General features: G+C 49.3%; 1 protein-coding gene across 1 annotated transcript in view; it reads left to right on the top strand.

Annotated features, from left to right (window-relative positions):
* The first annotated feature begins 7,581 nt into the window (after window positions 1-7,581).
* XYLB (xylulokinase) overlaps window positions 7,582-19,612 on the top strand; it is a 35,250-nt gene continuing 23,219 nt past the window's right edge. Inside the window, exons 1-8 of the mRNA XM_037526604.2 lie at window positions 7,582-7,672; window positions 8,940-9,022; window positions 12,733-12,802; window positions 14,409-14,489; window positions 15,108-15,194; window positions 15,712-15,840; window positions 16,788-16,853; window positions 18,132-18,204. Coding sequence (XP_037382501.1) covers window positions 7,616-7,672; window positions 8,940-9,022; window positions 12,733-12,802; window positions 14,409-14,489; window positions 15,108-15,194; window positions 15,712-15,840; window positions 16,788-16,853; window positions 18,132-18,204 — 646 coding nt within the window. The 5' untranslated portion in view covers window positions 7,582-7,615. The remainder of the gene's footprint in view (window positions 7,673-8,939; window positions 9,023-12,732; window positions 12,803-14,408; window positions 14,490-15,107; window positions 15,195-15,711; window positions 15,841-16,787; window positions 16,854-18,131; window positions 18,205-19,612) is intronic.

A 19,612-nucleotide genomic window follows, 5' to 3' on the forward strand; every position in this document is an offset into this window, starting at 1 on the left:
TTCCTTGGGGATAACCATCTCAGCCCTATCCTGGGGAATACCTTCCCTGATGATTCCAGTCTGGCTGACCTCTGACCCCCACTGCCCTGAGGTTAAGCCTTTGCATTCCAGTTCTTTATCAGCACTGCCCTGAGGGTCAGCGTGCCCTTTCCAGCCAGCCCCAGGTGAGATTCTGCATTTATTAGCCAGACCCAGAAGCCTGTGGGTGAAGCCCTGGGTTCTACCTCCTCTTTCCCTGGGAGGGGAGCTCCAGAGGGCAGGGCCTGGCTCTCCTTTCTCGCTCATCAACTTGTGGGGAAGCAGGGAGGCGCTCTGGTTTAACTCCCAGAGCTTCTGAGATTAGGACTGAAAGGAATATCTGTTCTCCTGGAGTGCAGGTCAGCAAGGCCCCAGGGCTCCTGGCCAGGTTGATGTTCAGTGAAGCTGAGCGTGACAGCACACTGCTTTAGGCACGTGCTCCCGCTTTGGGACAGCAGGACACTGGTGGCAACTCCTTCCCTTTTCAGTATCATATCTGGTTGCCTCGTTTTATACCAAGTTCCCAGGATTGTCTGGGCATCTCAGGAACCCCAAAGTGGGCTTCAAAAGGCTCAGAAAAAGGAGAAAGATGGAATGCTTTAAAGGCTTCCCAAGCTCCTTGGGGAAAGCCTGTGTGCCGTAACGGCCAACTTATTAACTATGCTCAGACACCTCACCTCCAATAATTTTGCTGGAACTCTGTAAGGTCTTGGCAGAAGCAAACAGTAGGCAGATTTTTTTTTTAAGATTTATTTATTTATTTATACAAGCACTGGGTACAGTCAGAAGCACGGGAGGGTGAGAGAATTCACCAGAGCCAGAGCGGGGAGCAGAGCAGGCAGAAGGACCGAAGTACACTGCTGAGGGGAGCAGCGGGCGGCAGGAGAGGTCTGCGCGCCATGTGGGACCCTCCCAGGTGGCCAGGGATCGAACTGGCGCTGCAGAGGCTGTGGGCAGCTTCGCAACCCAGCGCTCAACTGCTGCGCCACCAGGGGAGGCCCAGTAGGCAGATTCATAAAGATGTTGCCACGATAGCACAAGACTCACAGGGCTTTTTAAGGAAGGTGAATCTCACTGAAAATAGACATCAGCAAAAACTCTTGGGCACATGAGGAAATAAAATGGCTTAAAAACAGAAACGATAAAGGAGGCTGTACCATTAATTTACAATCTGGTGGTGACATAGCTTTTTGAAAAGGATTTTACCTTTCTTTAACATGTACAAAAACAAAGCAATGTTTTGTACACTGGAAAATGACACCCATAAACCCTAGAAATGAACACTAACACAATTGAAGTAAGAAAACACAATAGAGAAAATTAGAATACATACGACTGAAGAAAAAGTGAGTTGTTGAGTATTATAGGTGGTTTCTTTTAGCATTAAATATCACCCCTCTATTAATGCTTTTTGTCATACATTCTATTTTGTCTGAAATTATTTTTACTTCAATCTACAAAACTTTAAATTGAATAACCTACAGAGAAATTCAGGAGTCAGTTAGTATAATGTCTTATGAATTGTCACAAAGCACATAGTATCCATCATCCATATCAAGGAGGGAAATGTAGCATCCTAAGCCCCCTCCTGCCTCTTCCAAATGCCCTTTCCTTTCCTCCAAGGTGGCTGCTGACTCTATGACACAAACATGGAAAAGTCACCAACAGTTTCTAAATCCCAATCCCACAGATAATTGTTAATAACTTGTATATCTTTCCAGAACTTTCATGTATACAGAATTACTGGGCTAAATTATCTGTCTCAAATGCTCAAAGAGTGGGGGAGACACAGATCCCATGGGACAAGTTCAAAGCAGAAGATACCCAGAGCAACATTTAATTTTCCTAAATCATATGTGCCTTTGAGGTAAATACAAATATAAATAGAGCACTTTAGTGAAAATAAGCACTTTTCTCCACAGAGCTCTTCAGAATCTGTCTCCTTAAACTTCAAAGTCCGTCAGACTTTTCTTCAGACATAAATACGAAATCAGCTAATAAATCTTAACCTCAGAGGTATCAGTTACTTATTTAACCAGAGGCAGGACTCACCCCTCACCCTAGAACCTGGATCAACAAATCTGCGTGACGTTGGCTCTGCTAGGGGTTATAGTTCAAAACATTTATTTTCACACATAACAGTTTCCCACTGAAACTGCAAAGACTTTGTACCACCGTTGAGATGGAAAAGAGAAAAAAATTATTTAATTTTTAACATATCCCAAGACAAACTCATATTAAATTGCAGACAGATGTAATGTAGTGTAACTGAATTATAATTGTCTATTTCATAACCCAGTTTCTGATTATTTTTGATACAGCGATTTTTATCTTTGTCTTAGACTTGGAAAGTGTAGGAATTAAAGCTACCAATATACCCCTAACTTTTCAGTCTTTAATCATTTTGGAAAATCTACTTAAGCCTGATGATCTTAATGTTAACAAGCAACTAAAGAACACAGCTTGAGGTTGAGTGGCATAAAAATAACTAGTCAGCTATTTTTACACAAAGAATATAACACTGAAATTTTAAAACAATGGATCTTTATGAAGAAAGCAAAATTCCTTCAGAGAGTTACAAAAAAAAGGTTTACCTTGAGAAAAACGTGTTTACTTCAAGAAAAATCTATGTTGTGCCAATCAACTTCAAAGAGGTATTCTGTAGTTGTCTCATTGGAAATCAAATTTGAATTTGTTTGTCTTGGTTTCCCTATTTCACAATGAGTTTTCATTATTGTACTTGCTAAACAAAAAGTTTTTTCTCTCTGAAAAGCTTATCTCTAGTGCTGACCCTTCAGTGGATGTCTGTGTTAGTATGTAATTTATTCAGCGGCCAAACACCTAGCTATAAATACCTTTATAAATACCTTTATTATTTTTTTTAATAGAGGCATGTTTTATTTATTTATTTATTTGTTTGTTTGTTTGTTTATACATGCACTGGGTACAGTCAGAAGCGCGGGAGGGTGAGAGAATTCACCAGAGCCAGAGCGGGGAGCAGAGCAGGCAGAAGGACCGAAGCACACTGCTGAGGGGAGCAGCGGGCGGCAGGAGAGGTCTGCGTGCCATGTGGGACCCTCCTCTGGTGGCCGGGGAGCAGCCGGGGATTGAACCGGCGCTGCAGAGGCTGAGGGCAGCTTCGCAACCCAGCGCTCAACCGCTGCGCCACCGGGGAGGCCCTATAAATACCTTTATATCTAGGTGTTTGCTTCAAAAATCAAAGACCTTGCTAATTGAAGAAAATACAGGTTAATATCTTTGAAGAAAATGTCAGATGATAGCTTTGTGATCTGGAAGTGGAAAAATAGTTCTTAAACATGATCAAATAGCCTAGACAAGGAAGTGAAAAATTGATGGATTTTATTATCTTCAAGTTATTAAAGATTTCCAGTCATAAAAGGGTAAGATGAGATGACAAATTTAGCAGATAAATGACATTTTGGAGGGAGATATTTGCAGTATCTAAAACCGACTGGCAACTTACTGCTTGAAATATAAGAAACTCCTGCCAATCCACAAGAAAAAGACAAAAATTCCCAATTGAAAAATGGGCATAGGTTATAAGCAGAAAATTCATTGAATGGGAAATCCTAATGAGTATAATATGAAGAGAAGCTCAAATTCACTAGGAATGATAGAAGCACAAATTCAAATAACAACGAGAAATCACTTCTTACCTATTAGACTGGCAAAAATGGGCAAGACAGAAATGCAGGATCTGAGGAGAGTCCCTTGGGTTGAGGGGGTTGTAGACTGGAGCAGCCATCCTCAGGACTATCCAGGACTCTGATCAAATTCCTCATGCACACATCCCATATCCAAGAGTAGATACAAAACCCAGGAAAGGGGAGGCGAGCCCAGTGTAAGCGGTGGAGGGACATGGGCACTCTGGTGGCGCATGTGGCGTGGTGACACACATCTGAGGAGGTGTGAGCCTACACCTCAGTCACACACTGTGCTGTAAACCAAAGCTACCTCAATAAATACCCTCTTCCCCCCACCAAAATTCCCGCACACAGGTCCACAGGACCATCGAAAGGGCAGTTCATGCAGTACTCTGCTCTGGAAGGGACCTGAGATCCACTACGGGGTCTCTCCTGAGGAGCCCACACAGTAAAACCTGGGGCCAGCACACCACTAAATATGATGGGGACAGAACAACTGACCAAAGCAGGGTTTCTCAAATGTTCTCATTTCACAGCACCCTTAGAATCTCAACATCTTTTTTTGTGGTGCTCCCAGGCCCAAGGAAATGCTAACGCTTTTGTTTATTTAGTAGCTAGGTGCAAGCAACTTAATATACATTCATGTCCAAAAACTTAGTAGCTGTAGAAAATAATACACATAAATTAGAAGGGGAAATAATTTTGTTGCATTCTTAAATATCCAGGATGACTGACTGAGAGGACGTGTGTGCCTATCAGCTACTGCACAATTTCTCCAATGTTAGGATCAGACTGAGCACAGTGCCTGATTTTCTGCTTCACCTTGACTTTCCTGCAGTGCTTGCTGATCACCACGGCTGCTGAAAACTCAGCTTTGCCAAAGCATGATGTTATGTCACAGAAAAGGCTGTAGCACGATCTAATGTTGGAACTGTGAACTGCTTCAAGCTGACAGTTCACGTGGCCCCTGACAATATTGTGTCTTTTTGCATTTCCCTAGAACAAAGTGGGGTGGGGGCACAAGGGACAATGGTGGTAGACTGCGGGCACTGTGGTCACAGCACCTGACAAGGGCGAAGAGGATCCTACACTTTCAAAACACAAATGACATTGTAAACCAATAATAACTGACAAAGGGAAAAAAAAAAAAATCCCACAGCACTCTATGGTTCCTGGCAGATTCCCAGAGCACTTAGGACACAAGTTTGGGAATCACAGAATTAGATTTACTTATAGCAACATGAATAAAGCATTAAAAACAGGGCTGACTTAAAATAATTCTAACTTAAAAACCTAGACCTATGTGGCTCCACCGAGTCTGCTCTTGCTGAGAGTTCAGTGGCCTGCCTCCCTCCGGGCAGCATTGGACTCCACCGCCTCGGAAGGCTCTTCCACTGGCTTCCAACACACTCCTCTCTCAAAGTCTCTTGCTGTGTCTTTGAGTTGTCGTTTGCAGTCCCCTCTGGGGTCTCCATCTGTCCCACCTTGTGTCCTTTCTGCATAATCCAGCGCACTCCCCTCAGGAGATGATAACTCCCGAATCACTGTCTTCAGCCCAAACCGCTTTGCTGAGCAGGAGGCCAGAGATCCACTGCCTGCTCAGCATCTCCACACAGATGGCCCCCAGACCCCCAAAACTGCCATGTCCTGATGACACTCTCTTCCCCCAAGTCTGCTTCTTCTTTCCTGTTTCCCACTGGGAGGCTGGAATCACCTCCCTCTGGTGGTTGGCTGAGGTAGATGGCATGGCTGGCCTCAATTCCACACCTCTTCCCACATCCACACCCTGGTGAGGGCCTCAACCACCATTTGACGTGGGGCTGGCCACAAGCCTTTGCGCAGTGGCATGGAGGCGGCAGTGAAGGATGCTGGGCCCTACTCTGGACCTTCAGAGGCCTCACATGGGTGCCCTCGCCTGCTTCCGCTCTGCTGGCTTCCACCAGGAGAACATGTCTGGCTACTCTGCTGGTCCCAGGAAGAGAAGGATGAGACCTGGGGTATGGGGTCACTCTATCTAAGCCTAGCCTAAGTCAGCTGACCCCGCTGACTTGCCACAGGAGGGACAATAAGAATAATGTTTTAAGATACTATACTATGTCTGGGGGTGTTTTGTCATGCACCGACAGTTAACCAAGCAGGTCCCTTAAACCAGAACCCAGGCATTTCCTTGACTCCTCCCTCTCTCAGTCCCCAGGAATTCCTAAATACCTCTGGCACCTACCCCCTTCCATCTTCAGCACCTCTATCCCAGTCCAGGTCGCCTGTAGCCACATTCTACCCAACCCCCTTCCTCTTCTTCGCCCTGTTTTCCCAGGGCATCCTGAGTGAGCTTCTAATACACAAATCTCCTCACTTGACTTCTCTGTGGGTTGGTGTCCCCCTTGGGCCGGATACCAGGTAGGGCTGGATATGGGGAAGGAGCCCCGGCTGGGGACTGTGGATGTACGGTCACTGTGAGGGGACAAGCTCTAGGGCAGTGCTGCTTTGCTCCCAAGCCCGAGAAAGGAACTTTTAACACGTTCTGTGCAGGAGCTCAAGTTCAAGTTCACAGTATGATAAGCAAAGGACCAGCCTCAGGTGAGAGCAGCACTTTCCATGCAGTCCCTCTACTACTGAGTGAGCCTATCAGGGAGCCAACAGGGCAACAAGGAGGACATGAGCAGCATCAGTAATTTGGGATTAAGATTTGTCTTCATTCCTTGGTGGTGGATCAGATGGTGGTGTGCAGTCTCCTTGCAAAGGCAAATGGGCTCTCAGACTATCAGCCATCCCGTGGCCACCGTGGCAGGGCTGTCACATGAGAAAGGATGTTCATCAGCTGGGGTAGGTGCTTCAGGCCCTGGAAAAAGGCAGCCCTAACCACAAAACCTTCCTGTGAGATGGCTTCATAAAGAAAGAGCCAGCAACCTTGGCCAGAGGAGGATTTGTATTTTGCCTCAGGCCTTCTCACAAGGCTGCCCAGCAAACAGCCTTGTTAAGTGGCTAAACATGTTGAGTTCCTGAGCCAAACTTACTGGCTTTGGGCCCAATTCTGCTATTGATCTTGGGACTTTGGGTCAAGAGGAGGATCTGGGTTCAGCAAGAGAGAGCAACAGGTAACCAGACCATTGCAAAAGTGTAAGGGGTGCTCTGCTGGCCTGGGAAGCTTTTGGAAGGAGTATTTCACCTGGATGGGCATTAGGGAGGGCTTCTGGGGAAAAGTTCTAGGGACAAGACCAGGTCAATAATAAGAAGAAAGGTGTCCTCGCCCCAGGAAGAAAGGGAGTGGGTCTGGTTTTGGTTTTCATACCCCCTTCACCACGTCTGGCACCCAACAGACCACCCAGGAGCATGGACACAGCACAGGAGCATGCGCCCTTCTGTGAGGGCCTCAGGTGCCTTGATTTTAAACGCAGAGGTGGGCTATGGCATTCATCCAGACCTGGGGGTCCACTCGGATTTACTGGGTCAGAACAAGGCCTGCCTGAGCCCCGTACCTGCACCCCCAAGGCACATTGCTCTGTGACACCTGCGTCACCACATGGGTGGACAACTGTTCCAGCACCGGAGAGACCATGGAGGTCTCCAGGCTCAGGGCCACAGCAGACCCAGGCCGGGACAAGCCGGCTTAAAGTTGAAACCTCCGGGCAAAGGAATCCTGGCCATCTCGGGGCAAGACCTGCGCGGAGCGCACATCTGGACAGGGAGGGGCGTTGGGAGGGGGACACCCCTCCAAGGCACAGGTGCTAAGCCTGAGGTCCCCGCCGGACGCGCGATCTCCCGCGGTGGCCCAGCAGGCGGCGCCGGGGCGCACGCCCGTCCGCGCCTCGGGTCCGGGCGTCCGCCGGGCGGGGCGCGGGGCGAGGGGCGGGCCCGGCGTCCTGCGCGCTGGAGCGCGGCGGCTGTCACGCCGCGGCCAGACGGACGAGAGCGCCGCCAGACTGTCGGGGGCCATGGCCGCGCGCGCCGCTCGCCGCTGCTGTCTGGGCTGGGACTTCAGCACGCAGCAGGTACCGCAGCGGGCCCCGGTTCCGGGCGGGGTCGGGGCTGCCTTCCCCGCGACGCCGGGGGCGCTGGCGGGGCCCGGGCGGGGAACCCGGGGCCCGGGCGCGGGCGCGTCTCCCGGCCCTGCTGTCGCGGGACTCCCGGCCCGGGGCTCCCGCCCGCGAGAGGCGAGCGCGCCCCGCCCTCCCGGAAACCAGCGGGGCTCCCCGCCGCGGCAAAGTGGCCGGAGGGGCCGGGGGAACCCACGCTCGCGCGCCACCGCGGGCCCCCGGTGACGGTGACCCCGGGGAGCTCAGCTGCAGTAGGCAGCGGAGACAGACGGGTAGGCGTGCACGCAGGCGTGGCCAGTGACCTGGACCCGCATTGTCACCTGAAGCTTTTTTAAAATTAAGTTTAATGGGCACAGGGTACACTTGAACTTTGTTCCACCTGGTGACAGTCCTTGGTTTGCACCGGAGGGCTCGGTTCTGTGGGCCGGGTCACCTGCCAGCACTGCAGGCTGCAGTATGAGTATGCTGCTTCCCACCCCTGCAGACAGGGCAGCAGCCAAGCTTTGCTTTCAGACTGGGGGGCTGGGTGGGTGGGTGGGGTGCCAAGGAGTGCCTCCTTAACTTAGGAAATCAGCAGAGTTGGAGTCAGACCCCTCTCCTCCAGTGGGTCAAGGGAAGCAGGCCTCGGACAATCCCTGACCCAGATGCCCGGTGGAACTCTGAGCAAGTCAGGTTGTCCTTTCAGACCTCAGTTTCCCTATATGTCCAAGAAAGCAGTTGTACCTCTGAGAGTGGAGGTCAGCTCCACTGGGGCGGGATGTGTCTCTGGACCATGGTGGTGGCCTATGGCAACAGCCCACAGACCTTGCGTGGTCTCTTAGATCCCTGCAGAGGTGGCCCCCAGACTGCTCCAAGTCATGACTTTTGTTCTCCCTTCTATGACTTTCTCAGGCCTCCTAGCCGAACACAGGAACCAGCTCATCTGTGAACATTTACCTCCAGAGGGTCTTGGCTTTGTCTATTTGGGGAGAAGGGATGGAACCCAATGATATTTTGAGTTTCATGGGGTTTTCCTATTTAGGCTCAGCCTTTTCAGTTTACTGAATCTTTGGGTGTGTCCTCAGATGAGGCCTTTGCTGCCATGGTTACAGTGGTGCACCCCAGCCTTTAGGGTCCCTAGGCTGAACCATTTCTAGAGTGCTGGGCTTCACCTAGTTAGTCCCTCAGACCAGTGTAGAAGCTGAGGAAATTTCTATACACCATTTTACAAAATGTTTTCCAGGTGAAAGTTGTTGCTGTTGATGCAGAGCTGAATGTTTTCTATGAGGACAGTGTGCATTTTGACAGAGACCTTCAAGAGTTTGGGTATGTACCTACAGCACATGGGTGAATGTGTATGGGGATGTTGGTTTGAGGGCCGTCCCTCAAACGTCAACATTTGTGGACCACACTGTCTTGACTTCATCAAGTTGCAGGAGAAGTGGTCTTGGCAGAGCTTCTTTTTTTTTTTTTTTAAAGATTTATTTATATATGCATATAAGAGCTGGGGTACAGGCCAGAGATGCGGAGGTGAGAGGATTCACCAGAGACAGAGTGGGGAATAGAACAGGTAGATTGACCGAAGTACAGTGCTGAGGGGAGCAGTGGGCGAGCCAGGAAAGGCCTGCTGCGCCATGTGGATTGCTTCCTGGCCGGCCGGGGATCGAACTCCTTTTGCAGAGGCTGCGTATTGCTTCATAGTGCGGTGCTTAACCCCTTGCGCCACCAGGGAGGCCTCTCAGCTTCTTTTTTGTATCCTGGAATGCTCTCTCATCCTTGCCTTCCCAATTTCATTCATTCATTCTGTGCACTGAGGCTTATTTTGTACCAAGCACTGTGCTGGGCACTAGGATTTGATGGTGAACCAAAAACAGACATGGTCTTTGTTGGTTGAGGGAGATGGATACCAATCAAAGAATCTCATCAAAGAGAATTTGGATATAAACTCAGAGAAGGTCATTAAAGGAAAGGAACTCACTCCTCCAAGTGCTTCTTATAATGGAATGTGACCTGGACTTAGATGGGAGAGTCAGGCAGAGGCCCTGATGAAGTAGTGTTTAAGCAAGTTCTATGTGAATGGGATTAGCCAGATGATGGAAGTGAGAGAGCATTATAAACAAAAGGAACAGCATATGCAAAGGCCCTGTGGCAAGCAAGAGAGCTATTCATTTGTGAAATTAAAGAAGGCCTATATGACTGGGGAGTAGAGAAGGAGGTAGAGTCTGGGCTGGGCCATATAGGCTTTGGTACAGAATTTGTCTTTATCCTAAAAACTTTGATCTACTATTGAAGGTCCTTAAAGGCTGAGGATGAGGTATACATGGTTTTATTTAGGTTTGAAAAATTTCTCTGGGTGCAATGGGAGAGCGCATGGTTGTGTGGGTGGCCATAGTGCACTTTGGGAGCCCACTGAGGAGGTTTCTCTAGGTCATCTGGATGTGAAATGGTAGTGTTTTGTAGGAGAGAGAGCTGGATGGTAAAACTGACAAGTCTTGTTGCAGAATTAAACATGAGATGTGAATGTGGGGTCTCTGACTGACCTTTGGGATGGATAGTAGACTGTGGAAAAGAGTTGGCTTAGGGGAGAAAGATTGTGAGTTTGCTGTTGTATTTGCTTGGCAGGACTGTCAGAACAAAGTACCACGTACTGGGGGGTTTTAACAACGGAAATGTATTTTCTCAATACTCTGGAGTCTGGAAATCCCAGATCATGATGTGGCAGGGCTGGTTTCTTTTGAGGCCTCGCTCCTTGATGGCTGCCTTTTCACTGCCTCTCATGAGTGCACTCATCCCTGTGACCCTCAGTCTGTGTCCTAATCTCCTTTTCTTATAGTATTTCTTATATTATCATTAGCAATGTATGAAGGCTCATGTTCATGGCCTCATTGTAACCTAATCACCTCTCTAAAGATCCCATCGCCAAATACAATCACATTCTGAGGTACTGGCAACTACTGGTATGTTTTCCGTCACTCTAGGTCTGCTTGCAGACCTAGAATTTTATGTAGAATTTTATATAATGGGGTCATAATAATATATACTCTTTCTATCTGACTTTTTAAAAGCAGCACTATCATTTGGAGGGCCACCCATGTTGTTACATGCATCAATAGTCTGTTCTTTTTATTGCTGACTAGTATTTCATTGTTTGAATGGGATGGTCACAATTGGTTTTTCCTTTCACCGGATGAGGGACATCTGGGTTGTTTTTGTTTTTTCATTATTAAAAATAAAGAGACTATACAATTCACATACATGTATTGGTGTAGGTATATGCTCTCGTTTCTCTTGGAAAGGAGATACCCAGGAATGTAATAGCTAAGTTGTATGAGCTTATGAGTCCATAATACCTTATTTTATTTATTTATTTATTTATTTTTAAAGATGGGGGGGAAATATTTATTTATTTATTTTATACAAGAACTGGGGTACAGGCCAAATGTGCAGGAGGGTAAGAGGATTCACTGGAGACCGAGTGGGAAGCAGAACAGGCAGACTGATGAAACACACTGCTGAGGGGAGCAGTGGGCAAGACAGGAGAGGTCTGCCACACCATGTGGGACCCTCGCTGGCCCACAGGATGGAACCGGCGCTGCAGAGGCTGCGGACAGCTTCACAGTGCTGCGGTCAACCGCCTGCGCCACAAGGGGAGGCCCCATAATTCATTATTTTAATGATTCCAAACTTTATGTTTTAATATCTGGGGTTATTGGTCTCCTCATTGTTCCTTCTTCTTCATAGTTCTCATGGCTATTCTTTCTTGTTCTTTTTAAATGTACTTTGGAATCAGCTTTTAAGGTTCCAGAGAATAAAATTGTTAATATTTTTATTGGGATTATATAATATTTATAAATTAACTTGGGAAAAGTTGACAAATTTGTGAGATTGAGTCTTTCTGTCTGAGCATATGTTGTGTGTTTCTATTTGTTTAAGTATGCTTTTGAGTGGTTTAATATGTTTGACATATGGATTTTGCACACTGTGGTATATTGTACAGTCTACTCCCCTCCCTGTACCATGCCTTTTGCATCATGAACTTTGCAACTCTTTCCTTCAAGAGGAATTTATGTGGAATTTATTAGGAATTTATTCCCCAAGCTGCTGATTTTAGTCAACAGAACATGGTGGGGAATAACAGAGCACAGTTCAGAGGCCCTGCAAGCTTCTGCTGTGATTCTTGGAATGCTGCCTAGCCACCTGACGAACAGACAGGTTAGCTGTTGGACAACTAGAGACATGGGGAATTACATTCCCCCATATCTCCAGCTTAAAGAGGCAGAAGCCAGCCCCCAGAAGCAGAGCCTTCCAGCTACTGTTCGCTAACTACGTGGCATGAGTGAGCCCACTAAGACCAGAATCGCCACTGCACAAGGCCCAGTGACTGACTGGTAACCGACCCTCCGAGTTGTGAGCTAAGTGCTATGAACATCTATGCACAAATCTTTCTATGGACTTACTCTTTCACTTCTTTTGGCTAGATTCTTCAAATGAGAATGGCAGGATTACATGGTTGTCTAATAGTATCTTGGTTTGTTTTCTGAATCAGGTTTTTTGATTTTTAATCTCATAGTGGAAAGGGTTGGATTTTATTAAATCAGCTGTTTGCATGAGGAGAGGGTTCTGGGCTTGCAATCCTAGGACTCCACATCAGTTGTAATGGCCAAGGACTTTTCTCGCAGCACCTCTATGTAACCTACCTCCTCTATCTCCCCCAAACCAATGAATATGGTGGGGCTATAATCCACCCACACTTGCCTTGGCCCATCTTGGCTGTCACACCAAGCATCACCATGCCTGCCTTCCAGGGGAGCCCCTCAGATTGAGAGGCTTGGTTTTGCTGGTGCTTTGTGAGCATTGCCACAGGGGTGATCTGGCATGTCTTCTCTCTTCCTCTTGCCCAGCGCCGGTGCCTGTTTAATCTAGAGCTCCCATTCAAGTTTGGGCGAGGGATGTTTCTCCTTCTGTTGGTGTATCAGAATCTGGCCTCTGGCTCCTGTCTGAGCCCTGCCCCATATTCTCCTTTATTCTCCATGTAGGACTCAGGGCGGAGTTCATGTTCACAAGGATGGGCTGACCGTGACTTCTCCAGTCTTGATGTGGGTCCAGGTAAACACGGGCACCCCTGCGCATCTCTTGCCCAGCCCACTGGCGACTTGCTAGGAAGACCAAAGGTGACAACTCATGAGAGCATCTGTTGAGACGAGTTCCTTGTGGTTCCTGGGCCCAACCTCAGTCCCAGCTGTGTCAGTACTCCCACGCTGAGAGGACTCCAAAAGGTTTCTAGATTCCGAGGCCATAGCAGCTCCTGTCAGTTACCATCTTTATTAGCACCACATTCTAACCAGCTGAGCTAGCCGGCCGAGCAGCTGCCATCCTTGAAATACTGCAGAGCCAATCTTTCTGCAGAGTGCCCTGAGATCTACTCTCTGGGTCTTAGTACTCAACCCCCAGGTGCCCTCAGCTTCTGGGGTCTGATGACTTGACCAGTCAGGCTCAGAGCCACCCCAAGGCAGCCTGCCTGCTCAGGACAATGTGAAAGGAAATGCCATGGGGTGTGGACAGCTCAGGCTCAATAGTGCAGGGGGCTGCCTCCTACACCACAGGGATCCAACCCCTGAAACTGGAGGGCAGCCAAAGGCAGCATTTAATGTGTCCACCAAATGCGTGTTTAGTCCTTTGAAGCTTCTTTAACCAATTCCCTGTATTGAGCCCTTTCTGTTAAGATAAACAGTGTGATTTTTAAAATCAGTCTGACTCTGACTCAGACTGAAGAAATGGGGTGAAGTATGGACTTCCACCATACAGGCTTCAGAGTGCTGAGCCAGACCAAGGGGCGGTGGTAGTGGTGATAGGCAAGAGTCAGTGTTTAGAGGGCCCAGTAGTATTGTCAGCGCTTCTAGCAGGCCCAGGCCTTAACTTTGGGAGGTGACCAAGCAGGTAGGGAACCAGGCTGGGGCCAGGCTGATTTCTAATCCTGAATAGGCCTGGACCTATTCTAGCTTTGCCAACCCCTGTTCCAGGTGTGTCCGACTCCCTGGCAGCAGGGCCAGACCTGTGAGAGGCGCTCCCCCAGCATAGGCTGGGAATGGCGGTGTCAGGACAAAGCCCTGTGGCTTCTCTGTTCTCAGGGAAAACACCAGGGGTAAAGCTCTCTCCCACTGGGAAGTCTGAGAGGAAGTGGCCAGCTCTACTGGGCAGCACAGCCCATCTCACTAATGGGTGTTGGAAGGAAGAGTCCAACTAATGGGAGAATGAGGGGTTGGGACCAATGGCCACCATCTCTGTCTATCCCTCCAGCCTTGCCGTCCTGGACAGACGTCCCAGCCCAGAGCCATGTACCGAGGGCAGCGCTCTGCCTGCTCTTCTCTGTCACTGATAAGCTGGGTTGAAATGCCAATAAAAGAAATCAAATATGAACCACCTCGTTTCTGCTCTTCCTGAATGCTTGCAAGTCATGGATTAGGATTTGAGGATTGGTGATGCTTCCCTTAATGAGAATATTTTTAGCATAGTTCACCTTATTATTCGATCGAAAACTATCCCCTTCATTAGTATACTCCAGTGCTTCCAAGTCCCAAGTCCACAGTTCCTCCCTCATCATTAGCCCAGAGCCCCCTGCTGCTATGCAGGCTCTGAGTTTTCCCTTTGAGGCCTGTGTGTGCCTCATTCAGTGGTTCCGGACAGCCATGGTGGATTCTGTTTTTCTTCTCAGGCTTTGGATATCATCTTGGAGAAGATGAAGGCTTCAGGCTTCGACTTCTCTCAAGTCCTTGCCTTGTCTGGGGCAGGCCAGGTTTGTTGCTCAGCATCTGTCTACACAGTGGGTGACTGTCCATAGAAGAACTGGGGTGTAGGCCAGAGGTGTGACGGGTGAGAGGATTCACCCCCACTGAAGTCTGGATCTTTTCCTAATAATCACGTCTACTTCTCCCCATCTCTACCTCCAGCTGCTTAGATGCTCCTCCTCTGTGTTCCCCATAGCCCTGTCACTGCCCTCCTCCGGGTCCTGTAATTGTGCTATGTGTCTCTTCCCCTGACTCCACTCCAATATGCTGCAGCACAGAGACAACACTCTCCTGTTATCTATCCTGTGCCTGGTGTGGAAGAGGTGCTCAATAAATACTTGTTGCACGAATGAATGAATTCCGGGTTACTATTATGAGCAATATATTTAAATACAATTTTATAAAAGCACTAAAATCCAGACCAATAATTCTTTCTTGGACCCTTCCTACAAGTTTTGAGGCGTACTGGCCGGAATTCCTTTCCATTTTTCTGGGGCAAATTTCCCCATTTTGACTGTGTGGCTAAGTGCAGGGGCAAGCTTGGAGCCCAGTCCTTTGGTGGTCTGGGGTCTTTCTGTCTCTCTGGGGGCCGGGACGCAGCATGTGCTCGGGTGTCCCCTCAACAGCAACATGGAAGTGTATACTGGAAGACTGGAGCCAGCCGGGTGCTGACAAGCCTGTCACCGGGCCTCCCGTTACACAAGCAGCTGCAGGTAACTGTGGCCCTATTTTGGGAGTCAGTTGGGGGACGGAGGGGAGAGGAAGGCCCTGAACCCTGTGGGGCTGTGCATCGTTGAGCGTGTGGGAAGGTGGTTCAGGCAGTAGCTGTGAGCCTGGTCTGCCCTCACTTCAGCAATAGATTTCCCTGGTGTCTGGACAGGTCCCCTCCTGGCTCCTTCCCTTCCTCCTTTGGGAACCTCCTCATGGCATGTGACACCTCCTAGTGACACTGGGCAGGCAGACCTTGGCTTCTCCTCTCTGGGCTTCCAAATGCTCCAGCAGAACTGGACCTTGCCCTAGCACTGGCCCTTCCCTGCCCATCTCCATTGTCATCTGTGGCGCTCAGGCCTGCAGGCCAGGCTGACGTTTGGGCATGGAGGGCTTGGCCATCCATCTTCCAAGGTCACATTTGGGGAAGAGTCGCCCACATGTGCTGTGATCCCAGCACCAGGGAGGCTCCCAGAGTTGGGAGACTGAACTCAAACCTTAGCTTTTGCCCCTTCTTTCCAGGACTGTTTCTCCATCAGCAGCTCTCCAGTGTGGATGGACTCCAGCACCACAGCCCAGTGCCGCCAGCTAGAGGCAGCCGTGGGCGGGGCCCAAGCTCTCAGCTGCCTCACTGGGTCCCGTGCCTATGAGGTGGGCAGTGGCTGCCGCAGCCCAGGGGAATGGGGGGTGGAGAGGTCCTGGGAGGATGGTCTAGGTGTGGCTCTCGTCTCTTCTCGCTGGGTTTCTGGGAAGATGCAGCAGGTGACCTGTCTGGGTGGGGATCCCAAGAGGCTGTGGAACCCCTGTGGAACCCGGGCTGGTGCTCCTGTGGAACCCGGGCTGCCATTCTGACCCCTGGTTCTGATCAAGGCCATCCTGCCTCCCTGTGCTGCCCTCGGGAAAGGTTGGACCTCCTCTTGCTTATTCCTGGCTACAGCAGAGGTGTGAATATGGCTGCTGTTTGGAGGTGACGGTGCCACCCATTTTAGCCTCACTGACCTGGGAGTAGAAATGGCACTTACATTTTGACAGTTTTGAAGCTGAAAAGAGTCAATGAGTGTGGAACACTTAGTATAACTCCTGGCGGTGTTAAAAAAAAAAAAAAATGGGTGTCTCTTTCCTGCTGGCTTCAGCCAAGCTCCCAGGGGTGGCTGTGATTGGCTCATCTGGAGTCTTGTGACCCTACCTGGATCACCTGAAATAAGAATGTGGCACCTGTCCCTGAGTCCCCTGCACAGGTGCCCTTGGTTAGAGCACTCATTGTGCAAGTGAAGAGAGGCTTATTCCCCAAGATTTGTCCAGTCCTGGCTCAGCAGAGACCCTCCCAGGAGGGGTCCGGGTCTTCCCTCCACATCCCGGAGCTGCAGAGCGATGGCTCACCCACTGCCTGAGTGCTAGATTCCCAAGAATATTTTAAGAATTCAAAGACCAAAATCATATTGTCTTGGGGTTCAACAGATCTTAAACATTTCTAGATTTGAGGTCTTTTAAAAGTTTCATGGTAATTAATATGTAGGACCTGCTACACTAAACTCACCTTACGGATTTGATCACTCATTCTTAGAGTTGGGTTTCTAAGAATGTCACTCCTTTTCCAGCGTTTTACAGGAAACCAAATCGCAAAGATCTGCCAGCAGAGCCCCGAGGCCTACTCAAACACAGAGGTTGGTTAAATGTTCCTAATGATTGAAACAGTCACAGTTGAATTCCTTTGATCACACTTGCCTTTAGCAATAACACATCTCATACTCACTGGCTGAAAACATTGGCTGCAGACACTTTAAGGGATAGAATCATCTTTTTTTTTCTCATTGTCAGGCTATTTCCAAAGTGGAGGGGAAAAATGAAATAAATAGAAAGAGAAGTCAGGGGTTCTTCTGACCCAAAGGGGTGGCAGTTAGGGTCAGGGTGGGGGCTGCAAGGGCTGCTGTCTTCCTGGGACCACCAAGCAGATCTGTGTGTCTTTGAGAATCACAGTTCCCTGTGGGGCCAGTGTGCAACAGAGCCGATGTGTCCCCAGCCGTGACTCTTTGACCAGAGCGTGCGACTTCCATCCACAGTGGCTGAAAGCCATACCTACTGCCCTGAGAAGCAGCTCAACACCCTGGCTGTGGTTTCCATTTCTGTGTAATTAGAAAATGAATAGCTCATGATAAACAAAGTGCCTTTTTATTCTTGAAGTTAACCCGTCCTTTATTATTGAATGAGTTAGTGTTCTTGAAGTTAACCCGTCCTTTATTATTGAATGAGTTAGTGTTCTAGATTCTCTGCAAGCACTAGCCAGTAATGTAAGTTTTGGGTGGAGGGGATGTTGAGAACTCTCTCCAAATTCTGTGTGGGGAGTAAAGATCAGTATGGGGGTCAGGAGGCGAGGGCATTTTCTCCGTGGCCCACGGTTGGTTCCCATGTGGAAGCACAGTTCCAGGGTCTGGCATTTGAAGCCCATCTCCTCCCACTCGTGTTTGGGGTCTGCAGCTTCCAAGGGGCCAGCTTCAGAAGCTCCAGGAGTGTCTTTGAGGTTTCCTAGTCCTGTGGCCTTGCATCCCATGTCCCTTCTGGCTAAATTTAAAAACTACAGAAAGGAGGAAGTCAGGGCCCATCCTCCCTGGTGTGTGGAGTCCAGGTGGAAAATCCACTTGCCAGCATGACTATTTCACAGGGCTTTTGTTTTTGTCCTTGTTAAACTTGACCATTTTATGAATGATCAGAAACTGCAGCGCAAATAATAAAACAAAAAATAATAATAACAAAAAAGAGACTGCAGGGCGAGGTGCTGTCACTGCCACTCATCTGGGAAGCTCAGTCATGCCCCATGGGGCCCAGGTTCACGCTTCTGCTTCCCTTCCCAACCAGAGGTCCTCCCCTGCCGTGTGTGTGTCTGAAGCATTTGTTGCTCACGGTATGGAAGTGAGTCAGTGTCACTGTGTTTCTTTCTTTTTCAGAGGATTTCCTTGGTCAGTAGCTTTGCTGCTTCCCTATTCCTGGGGTCTTACGCCCCCATCGACTACAGTGATGGTAAGGCTTCCCGTCCTGGCTGCATGCGTGCGCACCGTGTGCCTGACCCACCCTGGTGGGGGCAGGTCATGCGGCTCTACCATTGCCAAGAAGGCGGGGTATTCCTTACCCTTTGCTGTGTGACAAATGGCCCCATTGCTTAGCAGCTGAAGATCACAAATGTTTATTATCTCACAGTTTGTGAAGGTCAGAAATCTGGGAGCAGCTTAGCGGGTGGTCCTGGCTCGGTCAGCTTGGCCACCAGTGCTGCTGTTATCTCAGGCTTGAGTGGGCTTGGGAGAGCCACTCCCAGTGCTGTGCATGTGGCTTGGCCAGAGGCTCCAGCTCCTCGCCACGTGGGCCTCTGCAGGTGTAACACGTTGTGGCAGGATTTACCACAGTGAGGGATGAGAAAGGAGAGCGTCACCACACCGAAGCTGCGGCCTTTCACACCCTGACCTTGGATATGAGACACTGTCACTTTTTCCCTCTCCTACTCAATACCAGGTACAGAGACTCAGGATGAACAGGGCGGTCTTGGAGTTGGGCTCCCACAAGGAGTTATTTATTGAGGTTTGGTTCACATTTGGGGAACTCTGGAGAGTGGTGAGCTTCTGGATCAAAACCCTGATGACAGTAACTGCAAAAGATGCCAGTGAGGAAGGGAAGCCAGGAGGAGGTTGCTGCAGGCACCCTTAGGTGAGGCAAGACTCAAAGGACAGAGAGCAGAAGAGGGGCGGAGGACGCAGGGCCAGGGCCAGACCCGTGAAAGTGACTTCAGAAGAGTCGTGAAGACTCAGAGCCTCCTGGGAATCCCTCTGAAGTGCTTGAGTGCTGTTCTAAGCCAGCATTTTTCTAGCTTTCAGGGAGGGAATGTAGGGTGACTAAGGCATGGTCCCCAAGCAACACTCATAGTCTGGAAAGAAAAGGTTCTACAGCTAAATGACAAGCACTCAGAGCAGCAGAACCTAACCCAATGGCCCTGAGTGCCTCCTCCCCATGTCAGGGACAGCCGTGCCACTGGCTAGCTGGCCCTCCCAAGGCTCATGCTCTCCCACCTCAGCTGGACCCCCAGTGGACCCCCCTCACTCTCACCTGAGAAGTCACCTCCTCACTCACCTGCTGTGTAGCCTCCTCCATGGGCTTGAGACCCCGTCAGCATCCCAACCCACCTCCACCTTCCTGCCTCCATCTTGGCCCAGGCGTTCAGGCTTCTCTTCCCTTTCCCATCCTCAGGAATGCCTTGGGGAAAATGCGCTATTTAAGGAAAAACTGTGATGAGCATGAGGAAGTTCAGAAGGCCTGAGAGATTTCCTCCAAAAGCCGCACATGTTGGGCATCCATGTGGACTGCCCTCGCCAGCACCAGGACCGTCTTGAGGAGACCCCTGCATCACAGGGGACAAAAAGAGCAGTTTCTAGTCAATACC

Source organism: Talpa occidentalis, unplaced genomic scaffold (genome assembly GCF_014898055.3).
Source record: "Talpa occidentalis isolate TD23 unplaced genomic scaffold, MPIMG_talOcc4v2.1 talOcc4.10, whole genome shotgun sequence".
NCBI lineage: Eukaryota > Metazoa > Chordata > Mammalia > Eulipotyphla > Talpidae > Talpa > Talpa occidentalis.